The sequence below is a fragment of the Scomber scombrus genome, chromosome 6, assembly GCF_963691925.1.
Source record: "Scomber scombrus chromosome 6, fScoSco1.1, whole genome shotgun sequence".
Taxonomy (NCBI): domain Eukaryota; kingdom Metazoa; phylum Chordata; class Actinopteri; order Scombriformes; family Scombridae; genus Scomber; species Scomber scombrus.
The window spans coordinates 3067669-3086753 of NC_084975.1; the positions used below are offsets into that span (position 1 = coordinate 3067669).

At 39.0% G+C, this 19085-nt stretch overlaps 2 protein-coding genes across 2 annotated transcripts; both read right to left on the minus strand.

Moving 5' to 3' along the window:
* Positions 1-836: 836 nt before the first annotated feature.
* On the minus strand, positions 837-7086 carry LOC133981749 (protein NLRC3-like; the record flags this gene model as incomplete). The annotated part of the gene is made up of 8 exons (XM_062420591.1): positions 7062-7086; positions 4984-5003; positions 4714-4805; positions 2855-3084; positions 2457-2722; positions 1617-2369; positions 1329-1538; positions 837-1268 (listed from the first exon to the last, which is right to left on the minus strand). Coding segments are annotated over exons 1-8 (2028 nt in total), but the record flags the coding sequence as incomplete, so codon positions are not given.
* Positions 7087-13773: 6687 nt separating this feature from the next.
* LOC133981864 (ecto-ADP-ribosyltransferase 4-like) lies at positions 13774-16012 on the minus strand. The gene is made up of 3 exons (XM_062420725.1): positions 15910-16012; positions 15201-15328; positions 13774-14502 (listed from the first exon to the last, which is right to left on the minus strand). The coding sequence occupies exons 1-3, from the start codon at positions 16010-16012 to the stop codon at positions 13774-13776; spliced, it is 960 nt and encodes a 319-aa protein (XP_062276709.1).
* Positions 16013-19085: the final 3073 nt, after the last annotated feature.

Here is a 19085-nt window from a genome sequence, read left to right on the forward strand (position 1 = left end):
AGTGACTGTTCAATCCCCCAGAGAGACACATTATAGAAAGGTACAGCAGGCACTGTCCACTGTAAAATACTATTGTCTGCTGTGATGAAATGATACAACTAAAACTTGAAACCTGAAGATCTTTTGCTGGATTTGTATTAAAGCTCCATCACCCAAAGGCTGGAATCTATCAATCATTACAAATAAACAGCATAACTGTGTTTACTACTGTGAGCTATAAACACACCAACAATAAAATGAAGGTTTTCTTACACTCATAGCATTTGTAACTTGAAGAAAGCATTTGTAATTTGAAGTGAAGCACTATAAGTCAGAGTGTTTGTGTGCACATCCACAAACCCTCAGTGGGATCGGTGCTGGATACTAAATCTATTACACTTTGATACAAGGAGACCATGCACACTGGAATCAAAAGCTCCATTTAATTTTACTGGAACAGTTCCACCAATTACAGGTCTTCATCAGGCAAATACCTACAGGAGGGAAGTGAAGGACCTATGTGTCAAGATATCCTCATCACCAGGAAAATAAAAACATTAATGTGAATAGAAATGTCTGTTTGACTTGTGATGAGGATATCTTAAATTATATTTTAAATTGCCCCTCAGGGACAATTAAAGTGATTTGAATTTAATCGAATCTCGACACGTGAATGCACTTGCAGGTTCTCCTTGTAGTGAAACACTACTCATGTATAACTTTGGCAACAAGCAGTTGTAAAATGTTCAATACTTTTATAGTGTGCATGCTTGTATCTTTACTGTAATACTGATGCTTCAGATGAGAAAGCAGCTTTATAATGTTGATAATCACATCTGGACTTACTGAGCCTTTCTGCAGTTCCTCACAGCTGGGATCAGTCTCAGCCGTCCCTCATCTGATGTGTTGTACTTCACCAGGTCAAACTCATCCAGAACCTCCTCTGACATCTGCAGCATGTAGGCCAGAGCTGAGCACTGGATCCCAGAGAGTTTCTTCTCTGATCTGTTCTCTGACTTCAGGAACTCTTGGATCTGCTGATGTACTGAGAGTTCGTTCATCTCCATCAGACAGTGGAAGATGTTGATGCTTCTGTCAGGAGAGATATCCTTACTGTTCATCTTTTTCAGGTTTTTGATGGCTCTTTGGATGGTTTCTGGACTGTTGTCTGTCAGAACCAGCAGGCCTCCTAAGAGACTCTGGTTGGACTCCAGAGAGAGGCCATGAAGGAACCGAACAAACAGGTCCAGGTGGCCATTTTCACTTCTGAGAGATTTCTCCATGGCTCCCTTCAGGAACTCATCCAAAAATGAGTAACTGTGTTTCTTTCCCAGGAAGTCCTTCAGTACCTCTGTCTTCATGTGGATGTAACAGTGGTACATGTAGACTGCAGCCAGAAACTCCTGAACGCTCAGATGAACAAAGCTGTAGACTGTTTTCTGAAACATCACACTCTCTCTTTTGAAGATCTCTGTGCAAACTCCTGATAACATCGAGGCCTCTGTGACATCAAGACCACACTGTTCCAGGTCTTCTTGGTAGAACATGATGTTTCCTTTCTCCAGTTGTTCAAACGCCAGCCTCCCCAGCTTCAGAAGAAGTTTACCATCAGCCTTCGTCAGCTCCTGTGGTCTTGCCTCATGTCCCTTATCATACTTGTTCTTCTTCCTCTTTGTCTGAACCAGCAGGAAGTGTAAGTACATGTCAGTCAGGGTCTTAGGCAGCTCTCCTCTCTGGTCTGAAGTCAACATGTGGTCTAGAACTGTAGCAGTGATCCAGCAGAAGACTGGGATGTGACACATGATGTGGAGGCTCCTGGATGTCTTGATGTGTGAGATGATTCTGCTGGACTGCTCTTCATCCCTGAATCTTCTCCTGAAGTACTCCTCCTTCTGGGCGTCAGTGAAGCCCCGTACTTCTGTTACCCTGTCCACACATGAAGGAGGGATCTGATTGGCTGCTGCAGGTCGGGAAGTTATCCAGATGAGAGCCGAGGGAAGCAGCTTCCCCTTGATGAGGTTTGTCAGCAGCACGCTGACTGATGACTTCTGTGTGACATCTGACACGACCTCATTGTTCTTGAAATTTAATGATAGTCTGCTTTCATCCAGGCCGTCAAAGATGAACAAAACTTTACAGACAGCGAGCTTCTCTGCTGTGAGCTTCTGTAGGGTTGGATAGAAAACATGGATCAGCATGAGCAGACTGTACTTCTTATCTTTGATCAAGTTCAGTTCCCTGAATGAAAACAGAATCAGCAGACTGATATCTTGGTTTTTGGAGCGCTGTGCCCAGTCCAGAGTGAACTTCTTCACTGAGAAGGTTTTTCCAATGCCAGCGACGCCACTCGTCAGAACAACTCTGACTCTGTGTAAGACTTCACAGATGTCCTGACACTTGATTGGAGTGTCATGGAGGATCTTGGAAGCTGTTTCAAGCTGCCTCACCTCATGTTGGGTATTGACATCTTCAGTTACCTGTTGGTCAGGTAAGGCTTTAAAGATGTTGTGACACTTGATTGGAGTGTCATGGAGGGTCTTCATCTTGGAAGCTGTTTCAAGCTGCCTCACCTCATGTTGGGTATTAACCTCTTCACTGAGTCCCTCTGTGATGTAGACCTCAGTGAAGATGCTGTTGAGGAGGATTTCACTTCCTGCTTCATCAGTTCCTTGAGTCACACATTCACATGTGCTGATCAGAATGATCTGATGTTCATCTAAAAGCCCCTGCAGACCACTTTCTGCTGAAAGAAAAGAAAATAAGGTATCATTAAAAAAAATCAGTATGACTGTTAATGTTCAGTAGGATAGAGGAGGTAGATTCCTGTCCTGTTTTCAGAGATGATGACATCAGATAGACAGATCTTCAGTCTTACTTTGTACAGTGCTGGTCTGACTGTCTGTCTGCAGTCCAGGTCTGGTTCTGGATCTTTTTCCACATTGGGGACAGGAGGAGTCTCCCGATGAAGCAGACTGGTCCCAGTATGAGGTGATGCACTGTCTACAGAACCAGTATCCACAGCTGGTAAAGACTGGATCCTTCAAGACGTCCTGACACAAAGAACAGCAGGGCAGCTGCTCCTTCACAGAAACATCCCTCCTCTTCCTCTCTCTGAGGACATGAACACATTCTGTATGACACATGACATTAGTGGAGGCCAACCGACAGCTCACACTTTCCCCACATAAAAAGTCCAGGCTGTCAGTTTTGTTCAACACATTCAATTTGAAATAAAATAATATAAACTACAATCACAAGAGACCAATATAATAATAATAATAATATAATAATTAGACCAACACAACAGTGTGTCAGCAATGGCAGAGAAGAAGAAGAAGACGGCAAGCCAGTAAACATGGATGTAAACAATGCAGGATTTAAAATAGATATTTGATGAGGAAGGAAGTGGATTCAACACATTAGTTAGACCACAAGGAGAAACACAATGTGTTTTGGTAAGTAAGTCAATGTGAATATGACTTTTGTCAAGAAACAAGAAAACTCCACAGGGCTCCTTTTAGCTACTCTGAGCCATTAAAAGTCAGGAAACATAAGCAGGAGGAAACTGAGCCAAACAGAAAAGTCCACTAGTGAAAAATAACAGACTGCTGCTCTTTTGTGTTGTGCTGCTGAACAGAGAGCTCTGCTAAATATCTTCATAATGCATCTTTTTATTAGTGTTTCTCTCTCTCTGTTTCTGCTATAGTCTCTCTCCCTCTGTGTGAGTGTGATACAACAGTTTGACACATTTGACTTTTCCCAAACGTTAAATGTCAGACTCAGTTTCCTGCTGCAGTGGTCAGTCTGCAGCGATAAACCACTCTCACTGAATCATCTTCAGGTCAGTTTACAGTAGAAACAGTCTTTTACTTTGTGTCTGAGGGTCCAGGTCCATCATTACTATAAATGATGAATGAATTGATGATGAATTCTGATGAATTCTTATTAGCACTATTCATCATAATGAATGCAATCAATTCTCAAACAACAAAAAATCTCAGAATTATATAGGAATAGTGTTAATAATGTAGATTATCTAATGGCATGAACTAATTCATCTTCACGTCAGTTTACAGTAGAAACAGTCTCTTACTTTGTGTTTGAGGGTCCAGGTTCATTACTGAAGTTTGGAGGAGGACTGTTAGACCGGGTACTCCAGCTGGATGTTACAAATTCTCTTCTATGTCTGTGGAAATGTTTGTACAAATGTTTGATACACATCATTAATAAATAGATAATTAATAGAAATGAACCCCACATATCCCCAGAACCATACGTTCAGGCTGCTGAGGTCAGGAGGAAACCTCTGCAGCCTAAAGACCAGAACTGAGGAGAAGCTTTCTTCCTCATGCAGTCACAATACTGAACAGCAATACATGAGTCATTCACTGCACCTTCAACTTTAAACATAAGACAATCATGTTGTTGATCCCTGAACTGTGACTGATCTTTTTTTGTGGTTTACAATTTTTATGTTTTTATTCTTTCATCTTACCAGCTATAAACGGGTCTAAGAGGGTCTAAAGTGCATTTCACTACACAATGTATTGTACACTTACAAGACCAATAAAGAACTTGAACTTGAACTCTTATTAGCAATACTCATCATAATGAATGCTGTCAATGGTCAAACAGTAAAAAAACAGAATTATAAGAATAGTGTTTATAATGTAGATTATCAAATGACACACTGAATCATCTTCACGTCAGTTTACAGTAGAAACAGTCGCTTACTTTGTGTCTGAGGGTCCAGGCACATTACTGAAGTTTGGAGGAGGACTGTTAGACCGGTTACTCTTCATAGACAGAGAGATGGGTATTTCAGACTATTTTAGAGATATATAGTCCCTCCAGTGTCTTCTGGGTCTACCCCAGGGTCTCCTCCCAGTCGGACGTGCCTGGAACACCTCCACAGGGAGGTGTCCAGGAGGAATCCTGACCAAATGCCCGAACCACCTCAGCTGGCTCCTTTCGATGAGGAGGATAAGCGGCTCTACTCCTAGCCTCCCCCTGTTTTGTCTGAACTCCTGACCCTATGCTTGTATCCCCAATCTTATCCTTTAGGTCACTACCCAAAGCTCATGACCATAGGTGAGGGTGGAATGTAGAACAACCAGTAAATCGAGAGCTTCGCCTTCGACTTAGCTCCTTCTTTACCAGGACAGTCCGGTGCAACGCCCGTATCACTGCTGATGCCGCACTGATCCGCCTGTCGATTTCACGCTCCTCCCTACCCTCTCTCCTGAACAAGACCCAGGGATACTTAAACTCCACTTGGGGCAGCCACTCCCTCCCAACTCTGAGGGGGCAATCCACCTTTTTCTGGAAGAACACCGTGGCCTCCGGTTTGGAGGTGCTGACTCTCATCCCGACCACTTCACATTCGGCTGCAAACCATCCCAGTGCCTGTTGGAGGTACTGATGTGTTGAGGCCAACAGAACCACATCATCTGCAAACAGCAGCAAAGCAATTCTGAGGTCCCCAAACTAGGCTTTCCCTGGGAGGCTGAGTAGTGTGATCCCCCAATAGTTGGAAGACACCCTCTGGTCCCATTTTTAAAAATGGGGATCACCATCCCAGTCTGTCAGTAACTGGGCATTGTCCCTGTCCTCTATGCTACATTGAAGAGGCTTCAACATGTCAGGGCGAATCTCATCCACCCCCGGGTCCTTGCCACTGAGGAGATGTTTAACTACCTCATTGACCTCTGCCAGGGATATGGGTGAAGATCATGCCGGGTCATCCAGCTCTGTCTCCTCCACAGAGGACATGTTGGTCGGGTTAGGAGTTCCTCGAAGTGTTCCTTCCACCACCCGATAATATCCCCAGTCGAGGTCAGCAGTTCTCCACCCCTGCCAAAAACAGCCTGGGCTAAGCCCTGCTTCCCCCTCCTGAGTCGCCTGACGGTTTGCTAGAACTTCTTTGACGCTGTCCCATAGTCTCACTGAACTCCTCCAACACCCAGGTTTTTGCTTCAGCCTGAGTACCTTGAGTACCATTCAGTACCTATCTGCTGCTTCTGAAGACCCCTGGGCCAGCCAGGCCCTAAAGGCCTCATTCTTCAGCTTGACGGCATCCTTTATCGCCAGTGTCCACCAGCGATTCTCCGGTTGCTGCCCCGACAGGCACCAACAACCTTCAGGCTGCAACTCTGAGCAGCCGCCTCCACAACTGAGGTCTTGAACATGTTTTATTGCCATTTTATGAGTTTTAAACCTATTTTCATGATTATCAGGAAAATAATATTAGTCGCAATTATTTTGGCATGAAGAATCATGACATGAAATTTTTATATCATTCCATGCCAAATGTCAACCCTAATATCCATCCTACTGTCATATCAAAGCCATGTACACCCCCCCCCCCCCCCCCCCCCCCAGTGCAGACACGGCGGAGGTTTTGAATGCTCTTTATCGCTCCATCAATAATTTACAGATCACATGTCCTGATGGTGTGTTCATGGTTGTTTGGGAACTTTAACCAGGCCAACATGAAGAAAGCCCTCTACACTACATCACACACTGCAGAAATGAAGCCAAATAAATAGAAATGGACCCCACATATCCCCAGAACCATAAGTTCAGGCTGCTGAGGTCAGGAGGAAACATCTGCAGGCCAAAGGCAAGAACAGAGAAGCTGTGGAGAAGCTTTCTTCCTCATGCAGTCACAATACAGAACAGCAATAAATGAGTCACTCACTGCACCTTCAACTTTAAACATAAGACAATCATCCTGTTGATCCCTGAACTGTTTTACATTATCTTTATTACCAGTTTTTATCATTTTATTCTTCAATATGACCAGCTATAAACCTATCTGTTAGGGTCTAAAGTGTATTTCATTACACATGATACTGTATGCTTTGTATTCGTGACCAATAAAGAACTTTGATAAATGATGAATGAATTGATGATGAATTCTGATGAATTCTTATTAGCACTATTCATCATAATGAATGCAATCAATTCTCAAACAACAAAAAATCTCAGAATTATATAAGAATAGTGTTAATAATGTAGATTATCTAATGGCATGAACTAATTCATCTTCACGTCAGTTTACAGTAGAAACAGTCTCTTACTTTGTGTTTGAGGGTCCAGGTTCATTACTGAAGTTTGGAGGAGGACTGTTAGACCGGGTACTCCAGCTAGATGTTACAAATTCTCTTCTATGTCTGTGGAAATATTTGTACAAATGTTTGATACACATCATTAATAAATAGATAATTAATAGAAATGAACCCCACATATCCCCAGAACCATACGTTCAGGCTGCTGAGGTCAGGAGGAAACCTCTGCAGCCTAAAGACCAGAACTGAGGAGAAGCTTTCTTCCTCATGCAGTCACAATACTGAACAGCAATACATGAGTCATTCACTGCACCTTCAACTTTAAACATAAGACAATCATGTTGTTGATCCCTGAACTGTGACTGATCTTTTTTTGTGGTTTACAATTTTTATGTTTTTATTCTTTCATCTTACCAGCTATAAACGGGTCTAAGAGGGTCTAAAGTGCATTTCACTACAGGGAGGAGGACTGTTAGACCGGTTTCTCTGCATAGATGGAAAGTTGGGTATAAGAGACTTTGCTCCGTCCTCCTCTTCCTTCATCTTCTTGAGTCTGAGAGGTAAACGAGTAACAGTGGAGGAGACACACACACACACACACACACAGTATAATAAAACCTGCCTCTCAACTTAGTAGCTTCTTATTAGTTTACATGACTTTAACTACATCCATGTGTGTTTTCTAGTCATCACAAAGATAAACTTGGACTTGGTTTAAATCTGACATACTTCAAATAAACATCTGTGTGCTTCTTACCTGTGACTTCTATCCATTTAGAGAGCAGCAGTGAGTCACGTTACATTGCTCTGAGGATGCAGAAGCCAGGAAAAGAAAAACAGGAAACAACTTCTGAAGACCTCAAACTGTTTGATTTCATAAATTCTGACAGTTTAATCAACTAAATAATTAAAATTCAATTCAAAATTAAAATTCAAAATTACTTTATTTATCCCCAAGGGTAAATTCAATTGGTCTGTTATCTCTTCTGTAAATTATTGAAGAATTAGACAGCCTGATGGCTGTAGGAGCGAAGGATCATCAGATTGATCAATAATAACATTAATCATAATCTGCAGTCCTGATATTAACACTCACCTGCCTCAGACTTGCTGTTTTCCTCCTTCTGCTCTACTGACTGTAAAATGGTGTCTGAATGGACTTTCACCTGCCTACCTGTCTGCTCCTCCCTTCTTCTACCTTACTAAAAGTCATGTGTATGTGTATGTGTGTTTATTTCTAGATTAACTCACATCTTAAAGTGAATGTAATTTAAGAGCTTTAACGTTTTCTGACTGTTTGCTCACTGTTACAAACACAGACATTAAAGTATTCCTGATTGTACTAAAAAGTTTTTTTCTGTGGGTTTATTTCAGAAAACAGGTTCAACAAACTCTGAGTTGAACAACACTGAGATGAAACTGAGTTTTCTGAACCAGAACAGCTGATCAGTTTGTTCAATCAACTCTGTCTTCACTCTGAGTTAAACTTGTAATCGGTGAATGAAAAAAAGCCATCATCAATGAAGCTCCGATACTACAGGTCACCGTAGCAACAGGTAAATCAATCCATTTGAATCCAGTGGATGTAGCAATATTAATGCATGTGTATGTGGACTCTGCACATTTAGCTGAGTCAGAGCGGGAAAAGTGTCAATAAGTTACCACAGTAATCTTTTATTCAGTGTTGTCCATGAATTCATCATTTATCAGACTTACTACATTAATGATGATAAAGTGGAGTCTGATTGTGTATCAGGCTGCAGCTACATTACATTTTAAATATACAGATATCGTAGAAATTGTAAGTATTTGGGAATTTTCTTCTTAAAAAATGACTCAAATCGATAAAATATTTGGTGATTTGCCAGCTTATTGAGTAATGATTGCAGCTCTTAGTTATATAACTTCCTCTACAACCATCGTGGCTGTAGTGTGCAGCCACATCGCTGCAACAGAACAGGTTAACACACCTGACATGTTGTCTGTCGGGACTGAAACTAACGAGTATTTTCATCATTCATCAGTCTGTCTAATATTTCTTTTCTGTCTGTAAAATTGTGAACATTTCCATCTAAGATCACCTCTTAAAATGTCCCAAACTCAAAGTGTTCAGTTTGTAATGATATAAAACAGAGAGAAGCAGTAGATCCACACACTGGAGAAAAGTGACCTATACCTGACCAATAATCAATATGCCATGTGTTTAAATAGTTGTTGTGAAGGATCAGTGGAAGACTTGAAAAACATTTAAACATATTTTAATCAGGAGAGACCAGAGAATGAAGTAAAAAGAATTGTTTATTATACAGATGATATTGATGATTAGTAGAGTCAAAAGTCTTTGGTACTTGGACCTTGCAGATAGATGGTGATGACTTAAATTAATCAATCAATCTTTATCTCATGCCAAATCACAACAAAATTCATCTCAAGGCACTTTACACATAGAGCAGGTCTAAACCGTACTCTTCAAGTTTGATTTAAAGAGACTCAACATTCCAACATGAGCAAACACGTGGCGACAGTGGCAAGAAAAAAGTACATTGAAAATCAACAACACTGATTGACAACATATTTTGCCATCACAGCGTTCCAACTCCTCCTCAGGCACCCTTTCAACATAACCTTTGGTTACCAGATCATTCATGAAGGCAATGTAGTCTGCATGAAATGATGACTCCTTCTGAAGCCTCCTCTTCAGGTATGCAGCACGCTGCTCAACAATTTTCCTGTTATTTGGCATGTTGAGTTCCTTGTTCCTTAATGGTAAATTAATCTGGTAATGGCCATTCACTTGGGTTTGTGACCAAAAAACATTTGATCCTCCCTTGACATTCCAGATTGTTCATCCACACTGCATTCAGGGAAATCTGTCTTGAACTGCTGCTGCCAAAGTTCTTCCATTTCACAACTGAGACTCTGTTTATTGATATCTCTGGCTGCTCACAATCCATTGCTTCCTTGCCTTCTCCTTTTAGAGGTCTAGCCCAGCATTGTCCTGATTGCATAGGGTCCACTATTTACACTGTATATACTGTAACTGTTCCAATGCCTTAGAAACAATTGTCCCAATCAGCAGCTCCGTTTTTACATCTATCTCATCTCAGACAGATTTCAAATGTGTCCATCCTTGAAGATCCCTCCCTCTTGGAATGTTCCCCTCCCGGAGGGGTGCGTTCGGTCTAATAAACGGCAACACAGAGTTATAAGGACGCTTTGCTCTCACACGCGCTGCATTTATAGTCACACAAACACACACACGCCCTATCAATATGCGGGAGACTCCCGGAACTTCCGGGAGAGTTGGGATGTCTGCACAGTGTAAGTTGACCAGCTAATGTGTATGTTATTATTACTCATTGCTGAACGTAACCGCTGTGAAACAATCAGAAAATAACGTGTTATTGATCTGATTCACCGGCTTCTTACTGTCAGCGCTCCCTCCCTCTTCATCCACTCTACCTTACTCCACCACAATTAACACAACTTCGTCTTGTAGCCGCTCTCTGACGGAGCAACTCTGTTCTCCATTCAGTGTTTTGAACTTTTATAAATAACAGGGAGACGGAATAAAGTAGTAGTATTCCCGCATTGAACAGACTGTCTGAGATCAAAGGAGAGCGTCACCATCACACACACGCACAGTGAGTTAGCTGCTCCTCTCCTCCGTATCAGCGGGTGCAGCTGAGTGCTGTGTGACAGAGATAGCTGTATGACGCTGTGGCCGTCTGTCACGACCATAGACTGTATATAAAATGGACGTAACATCCGTGACGTCACCCATTGGTTTGTGGACTGCTGCTTGGAAGCGAATAGTATCGGATATGAGCACCGCCAACTTGAAAATTTCAGGTGCATGCTGGGAAAAATAAAAACAGGGATTCTACTTATATGGGCATCAGGAGGAGCATGATTCGCCCTCCTGAACCTGTGAACCAATCAACCTGTCAATCACGACGTAGCCACGCCCTAATGCATACCCTGCTTTATCGTCACATATAAAATCAGGGAGGCCAAAATGTCCCAAATGAACATCATACTGCATTGAAGAAGGCTTTAAACTAGCGATTGAGACCATAAACACATTTTGAAAACGTTTACTGAGGTTAGAAATCAAGTGAGAAGTTGGTGAATTCTCCATTGACTTGTATAGAGATGGAAGTCCTTTTGACACCAAAACGGTCGCCCCCTGGTGGCCTTTTGATAGAATGCAGTTTTAAGTTACTTCCGCGTTGTCATCATTTCAGAGGACCGGAGCTCCCCGCTTGGTCACGACGTATTTGAGAGTCATAACCAGGCTTTTTTGGTTTTGTAACATCAAACATTATCTGCAATGTTCCTAGCTGCAGCTCAGTGGCAACTGGCAACCTGGATGCTGAAACGCTACTGACTTTGTGATTGGTAGATAGGTGGTGGGTGGCGCATCAGGCCAAAACACAAACATTACTTGTGGGCTGCCACTTAGCTTTTCAAATGTGAATATTCTGGCTGGACTACTACTGTCAGTGATATCAGTATTGAAATTAACATGATTCCTTAATGTCTGGTGACATATCAGGGCCATTTTATGATTACTTGGAATATATTTCTTACATACGGCTACTTTAATGCCAGAACGAGGCTGTGGTCTGACTTTGTATTATATTCATATTACAGTTGTAAATTATTATAATGTTTTATATGTACCATGGTATACTCTAATATAATTATTCACACAATTCATCAATATTTTTTAAATATTTCAGCTTTTATATAAAAGATATTTAACATCAGATTTATCAAATAAAATATAAGAATTATATATATTTTAATTAAATTACAATATGTAAGTTATTCTATGTATTATATGTTCTAGAATGTACATATAGTTGACATCACATTGATTTATTTACATTACATTACATACATTACATTTATATTAAATGTGGATTAAGGTTTTCAATTATACAATTCAATTTTAAATTATATTTAGTGTCATAACATTAATCTATTTTACCTTCATGCATTAATATGTTTTTCTACTAAAAGACATATTTATCATCATAAAAACACAATCATCATGAGACCATTTACAAGTATATACTGTATATTTAACACAATATATATATCATTATTTGCTTCTAAAATGACATTTAGGAACATTTATTAAACCTTAAATCCTAATTCCTGTCATGTCATGCAGTCTGCAGCACTGATCCTTCTGCTGCACCATTAACACTAATCTACTTTAAAACACAGTCAGGACTTTCTGTACGTCACCCTTATTCTGACACACCAGCAGTGTCTCCCCACAAGGGGGCGCTATTTCCCCAGTTTTACTGACTGTACAACTGGATGTAGAAGCAACAATCTGATCATGTTACAATTATCTATCTATCTATCTATCTATCTATCTATCTATCTATCTATCTATCTATCTATCTATCTATCTATCTATCTATCTCTCTATCTATCTATCTATCTATCTATCTATCTATCTATCTATCTATCTATCTATCTATCTATCTATCTATATAACTATCTATCTACCTACCTACCTACCTATCTACCTACCTACCTATCTATCTATCTATCTATCTATCTATCTATCTATCTATCTATCTATCTATCTATCTATCTATCTATCTATCTACCTACCTATCTACCTACCTACCTACCTACCTACCTACCTATCTATCTATCTATCTATCTATCTATCTATCTATCTATCTATCTATCTATCTATCTACCTACCTACCTACCTACCTACCTACCTACCTACCTACCTACCTACCTACCTACCTACCTACCTACCTACCTACCTACCTACCTACCTACCTACCTACCTACATACCTACCTACCTACCTATCTATCTATCTATCTATCTATCTATCTATCTATCTATCTATCTATCTATCTATCTATCTATCTATCTATCTATCTACCTACCTACCTACCTATCTATCTATCTATCTATCTATCTATCTATCTATCTATCTATCTATCTATCTATCTATCTATCTATCTATCTATCTATCTATCTATCTATCTATCTATCTATCTATCTATCTATCTATCTATCCATCCATCTATCTATCTATCTATAGACGAGCTGGATGTTTTATTCAGTTAATTGAATTTAAAACATGCAGTGAAGGAAAAAAGAGCAGTTTGTGTTTGTTAGTAGGAGTTGATGACTTTACTTTCTTTAAGTGTCACTTGTGAAAAACAGACTGATAAGAAAAAGATCATTATATTTCCATCTGATGCAGTGACTCAAACAGCTGCTGTTAACTTTTATCAACATAAACATAACTGAATGTGTTTTTATTGGTTTATTTGATTTGTTGTTGACTGCACATTACAGCTATTCACATGTTGAATATTCAGTAGAATCAGAAACAGCTTTATTGTCATTGTTCAACATCACAAAGTTATATTGCTACAACACATATCATTGATAAAAAGCAAAAAACTGCAACATCAATCAAAAGTTCAATTGAAATAAAAATGGTAACATGAAAAAAAGGGAATACAGAAAACCAAAATACAAATAGAGAAACTCATTTTTATGATATCACAAATGTATTGATCCCATACAGTCTGCTGCACATAAACATCAATGTAAATTCTGCACACAGTCATAGATGGTGCTGTGATGCTCTGTCACTGACTTCAGTACAGCAGTTTAATGATTTATACATTTATTTATTGATTTATGAAGTTTACAGAACAAAACTCATTTTATGACATGTTCTGCATCATTTGGAGCAAACTCCGTTCTCTTATTAGTGTGCAGTTTAGGTTACTCATTTTTCCTACACTCTTCAAAATGAAGACCTTCTTACAGTCAGGCAGATCTGTATCATACCTCAAACCTACAGTAGCGTGGGTTATCTTGAATGTTTCATAGGGGGGGATAAGCACCTCCTCCTCCTTTGTTCCATTTGCTGTGTAATCCTTCAGGTAAGCTCCTAAACAGGTATTAATTTTAAAGCAGGTCTCAATACCATATTTTGTAAGTTCTGTTTTGGTGGAACTGGATGCAAATTCACCAAACCGCATGGTTTGGTTAACTTTGCCGGTGAACACAATGTCATTTCTTCTATAAGTAGTGATACACTTATCTTCGCTTTTCAGGATTTGTATTGCAGAAGTCAGCCAGAAATGTAAATAGTGGAATTTGAAGGAGCTGCCGTAGATGTTCTTACCGGTCCGGACTGCTTCATTGAATTCCTTATAAATGTCGTTAGATGTATAAGCACAGATTGCCTGCATGTGGTTTTTGGTGAGAGCTGTATCCGCTAGATGTAATTTGTTTGAACATTTTTCTGCATTTTTCCAGGCAGTTTTAAACTTTCCCACATTCTCTTTTTGGAAATATTTGTCAATGACCATCATCATTTCGTTCTCGCAGCCTAGGTACATGTCATCAACAGCTTCAGGAGCCCCATCCAGTACATGAGGGTTACTCTGGAGGGCAGAAGAAGGAAAGAACAGGTGATGTTACAAAGATTTTATGATGTATTCAAAGTAAGTTGTAGAAATTACAGTCAAAGAAAGTACAGCAGTAAATCCAGGTTGAAGTTTGAATGTTTTCTGACAGCATGATGAGAAAATGCTGCTACTGAACGTGTCAATAAAACATGTTTCATTGCTCGTGACAGTGAAGTTTTTGTGACTGTGGTTTTTGGCGTCTGGTTAAAGTCAGAGAAAGATCCTGGTGTGTGTTTAATACAGAGCAAAAGTTGATGAACTTTGAAGTGAAAGCAGCATGTTTCAATAACTGTAAGCAAACACTGAACACAGGACTGAGGATGTGAACTGTGCACTTTGAGCTGTGTTTTAACCGTTTCTGTGTATTTATCCTCCTATTATGAAACATCATTAAATTTGTTTCCACTGTGGGAAAACTCTTTAGTAGTATATTGTAGTATCTGTTGTATAAAGACAATAAAAACTGAACCTATAGACTTCACCCTGGAGACATTCTGATTAACATGTTTATTCACTGCTGCAGTTCAAAGACTAAATTAAAACTTCTCATTTCTTATCAACCTTTTTCTACCACATTAAATCACACAATAACATACACACATCTCTCACACTGGATGTTGGAGTGGAAACTAAATGTAAAACTGTTTTCACTGTTAGTTGAATGGGCTACTCACCTCATTATTCAGGGAGTTGGTCGAAGGTGTTTGCAGAACAACAATAAGAGCAATAAGACATGCTACAGCAATGAATACTCCAAGAATTACCCAGACAGGCCCCTTCATCTCTGCAGTCAGGGCAACAGCTGTACAACAGAAACACACACAGTTGAATAAAGAAGTGTAACATGCTGACAAAGGTTTGGTTTAGATAGCAGCTCTGTAATATTTCTACAGGACTCATGTTCGTCTATTGTTGCTGTCTAATTGTCTGATGGCGGTGTGACAACGATATCTGCAAACAGCCTCTCCACTTTTAAAACACTGCTTAAAACCCACTTGTTCACCTTGGCCTTTGGCGGAGTATAGCCGCTTTTATTGGGTCTTTTTATCTGTTTTATTTCTCTATATTATTTTGTTTTTATTGTTTGTTTTATTGTTTCTACTTATTTTACTGTAAAGCACTTTGGTAGGCCATTGGCTGTTTTAAATGTGCTATATAAATAAAGATGACATTGAAATTGATATAATGTGGGGGGAGGGAGGTAAACAAGATATGATAATCACTTAATGAACACAAAACACCTCCACACGGGTATCAAGACTAAACAACACTGTATGATACAATACAGCCAAGCACGATACAGTAGCTATACTACACAGTGATGTAGTCTACTGTATTTTAATTTATCAGCACGAATAAGACACAGAGAGGTCAAGCTTTTACCCTCATCTCCAACTTCTTCTTCCAGCTTATCCTGCGTTGTCAGCCCAGGTGTTAGCAGGTCTGTGCTGACAGCAGGTGTAACATCAGCAGTTGTCACTAACATAACATTAGTGGTAGAAGACGCTCCTGCCTCTGCTCTTCAGAGTCAACTAACTAAGTTGGATTTTCTTTTTAACATCACTGTATGCTGACGACCACATAACAGAGAAATTAATAATGTCGATCCGCAGGCTGAGCTAATATTGTCAGTATTTTAGAGACCCCTCCACAAATAAAAATCACAAATCACACCCTGACTAATGGATTATGTCCCGTTCATTAAATTTGGATAAAGCACTATTTAAAAATGTACATAGAAATATCAGTCATTTAAATTGACAATTGAAACTATTTATTTAACTATTTTATTAATAACTTTTATTAATTTAATTGAAATATTGGTGATCACGGTCATAGTTCAGCATAAATCTCTAACTAGTCGTTTTAATTAAAGGTGAAGGTATACATTTACAAATTCAACTTCAATGATAAAATGAAATATGTCGACACATGAAATTTAAAACATTTATGGAGATATGTATCATTTTAGTGCAGACCATCCCATAAAACATTTTCAAACAACACAACCATTGAACTGAAGGTTGATTCTGTAAACCAGGGGCGATTTTAGACTCTTTTTAGGGACTCTCTAACACAAATTTGATCTCAGCACCCCTAAAAATAAATAATGAACCCACAATAGTCTCTAAAAACTCAGTTTTTTGGCTCTGCTAAGTCTGCTTCGTTTTTTAGATAACAACAAAAAAAACAATTTGTTTGCTGTTGTCTCCCTGAATCCTGTCTGCACATAGTAGGAACCGAAGGGGGGGCCCCGAAACAATCATAATGGTTTAAGCACTTTGCCTTATAGTAAGTCCACCTCAAGAGCCTTCTTACCATAGTGACACATACAAATACATAAAGTGTGTACACACGCTGTAAAAGTGTGAAAATGTAATGTTATTGCCTAAGAATGAAATTAAAACATTGACAAATTAAGATATCTATTAGGTTCAGTTATTATATCTTCACATTTGAAAGTATTTCACATTCATCAGTCAAAGTGTTTTTACCTGTGCTGAACACCTGCTCTGAGATGCTGAGGAGGCAGGAACAGCAGAGACGAGGCAGACACAGGTTGCAGAGGTTTTATAGTCTGTCAGAGAAGGGACGGACTCACTCTCTTTTTTATTGATCGTGTTTCTATTCCAATATGACAAGGGACTAAACACCGACACACATGTATGTACTGTCAGATAATGTTGGACAACACTAACCTTTCACATAAAACTACAGTGTACAACATCGAGTACAGTAGAAAATCAAATAAAACAAAACAAAAAACCCAGTTAAAATATAATGAATTATATAACCTATTATTAAATTATGCTCTTATAAAGTACAAAGATCCATGAAATGATCCTATTTCGTGTCCTTTCTGTTCAGCTTTTGTAAAGAAAAAATGCAATGAAGGTGTGAATAAAATGTCCAGATTTATTTCAGTTCATGTAGAATGAGTCAAGTTTCTATAAAGCTGTTTAGAGAGAGAATCCAGACCTCAGTGTTTGTACAGACTTTTCACATTTCAACTAAAGGATTATTCTGCTGTTTATTTATTAAAGATATGTTTCTGTTTATTATTGAGTCCAAGTAATCATGTAATCAGGAGGGTATCCTAATGATGCAAAAAATGAAAATGAGTCACACTACCAAATAAACCAGAGTCCATAATGTGAATATGTCATTTCAGACACATTGTTGTATTTTTTTCTGAGTTGGGAGTGAAATCATTCAGAATAATATAAAATCATTGTGGACACCAAGAACTAGTGAACTGGTTTAGTCTGGACTGGATGATGGGTAATATTGATTTATTAGTGTGTTTTTTGGTTGTGTATTTGTGTGTCATATAGGATTTGTGCACTTTACTATTACTCTAATAGCAATATGTTATAATTCATAATAATTAAAATAACTATTGTATTTAAATACTACAATTATTTCTATTTATTGTACGTCATTTTTGGTATTTGTGATTATTTATATCTATCTACCTGTTTTTGACGTTTGATACATTGGTCTGTTTTGAACCAGTTTTTTTCAGCTACATGCAGATAGTCTGAGGTCCTTATCATCACTTCTGAACTTTGAGTAATCTCTGTGTTATATTTGATCAGACTGCACTTTGATCAAAGATTAAATCTGTCTGTTTTTTTTGTCATTTTTACAAGATTCACAACCAGAAGAACATCTTATTGGCAGCAAATGGAAATATGTAAGAGATCATAATGTTATGTTGTTGGAAGCCTTGATATTGCCTGATATGTTTACATGCATGTTTGTTTACTGAAAAGAGGAACTTAGGGAGTGTTTGGTTGAGAGACAGACAGACAAAGAGAGAGAGAGACAGACAAAGAGAGAGAGAGTAACTGTTCTGAAGTCAGCAGCTGTGAATGAACCAGTGAAATCTGTCTTCAGTTTAGTGAATAAAAGCTACGACTCCTCAAGACCAGAGCTGAATTCCACCCGATGATTAAAGAAGGTGGACCGACCTTTAAGGTGGACTGTCTATTCTCATGGTAGAGACAATCTCAGCTGCTACTAAACTGAGAACAGAGAAATGTCCGGCTTCTGACTGTCTCCTGGGTTTGGTCGTGAATTTGTTTTTATTTTCTTCTTTCTTTCCCTTTTTTATGTGAGCAACACACTCATATAGGGATAAATGGCTCCAGACATCTTTGAGCCGACATTACCATGTTAACTGCAAGTATGGGATAAAATTGTCTTACAATGACAATAATATCATTGATCACCATTACATCTGCAACAATATATGATCCAACAAAAGTAGTTATCGTGACAGGTCTAGTTATAGTGAAACCAATGTGAATGTTTGACAGCTGAATAGCTGTTTAAGGTGCCTCAATACCACTGCTGATAGATAGGTAGGTAGGTAGGTAGGTAGGTGGGTGGGTGGATGGATGGATGGATGGATGGATGGATGGATAGATGGATAGATGGATAGATGGATAGATAGATAATTGTAACATGATCAGATTGTTGCTTCTACATCCAGTTGTACAGTCAGTAAAACTGGGGAAATAGCGCCCCCTTGTGGGGAGACACTGCTGGTGTGT

Coding starts and splice junctions, on each gene's coding strand:
- LOC133981864 (XM_062420725.1), bottom strand. CDS start 16,012: ATGTTAGTGACAACTGCTGATGTTACACCTGCTGTCAGCACAGACCTG. Junction 15,329..15,909: donor AGAAGAAGTTGGAGATGAGG/GTAAAAGCTTGA, acceptor TCTGTTGTACAG/CTGTTGCCCTGACTGCAGAG. Junction 14,503..15,200: donor CCAACTCCCTGAATAATGAG/GTGAGTAGCCCA, acceptor TCTGCCCTCCAG/AGTAACCCTCATGTACTGGA.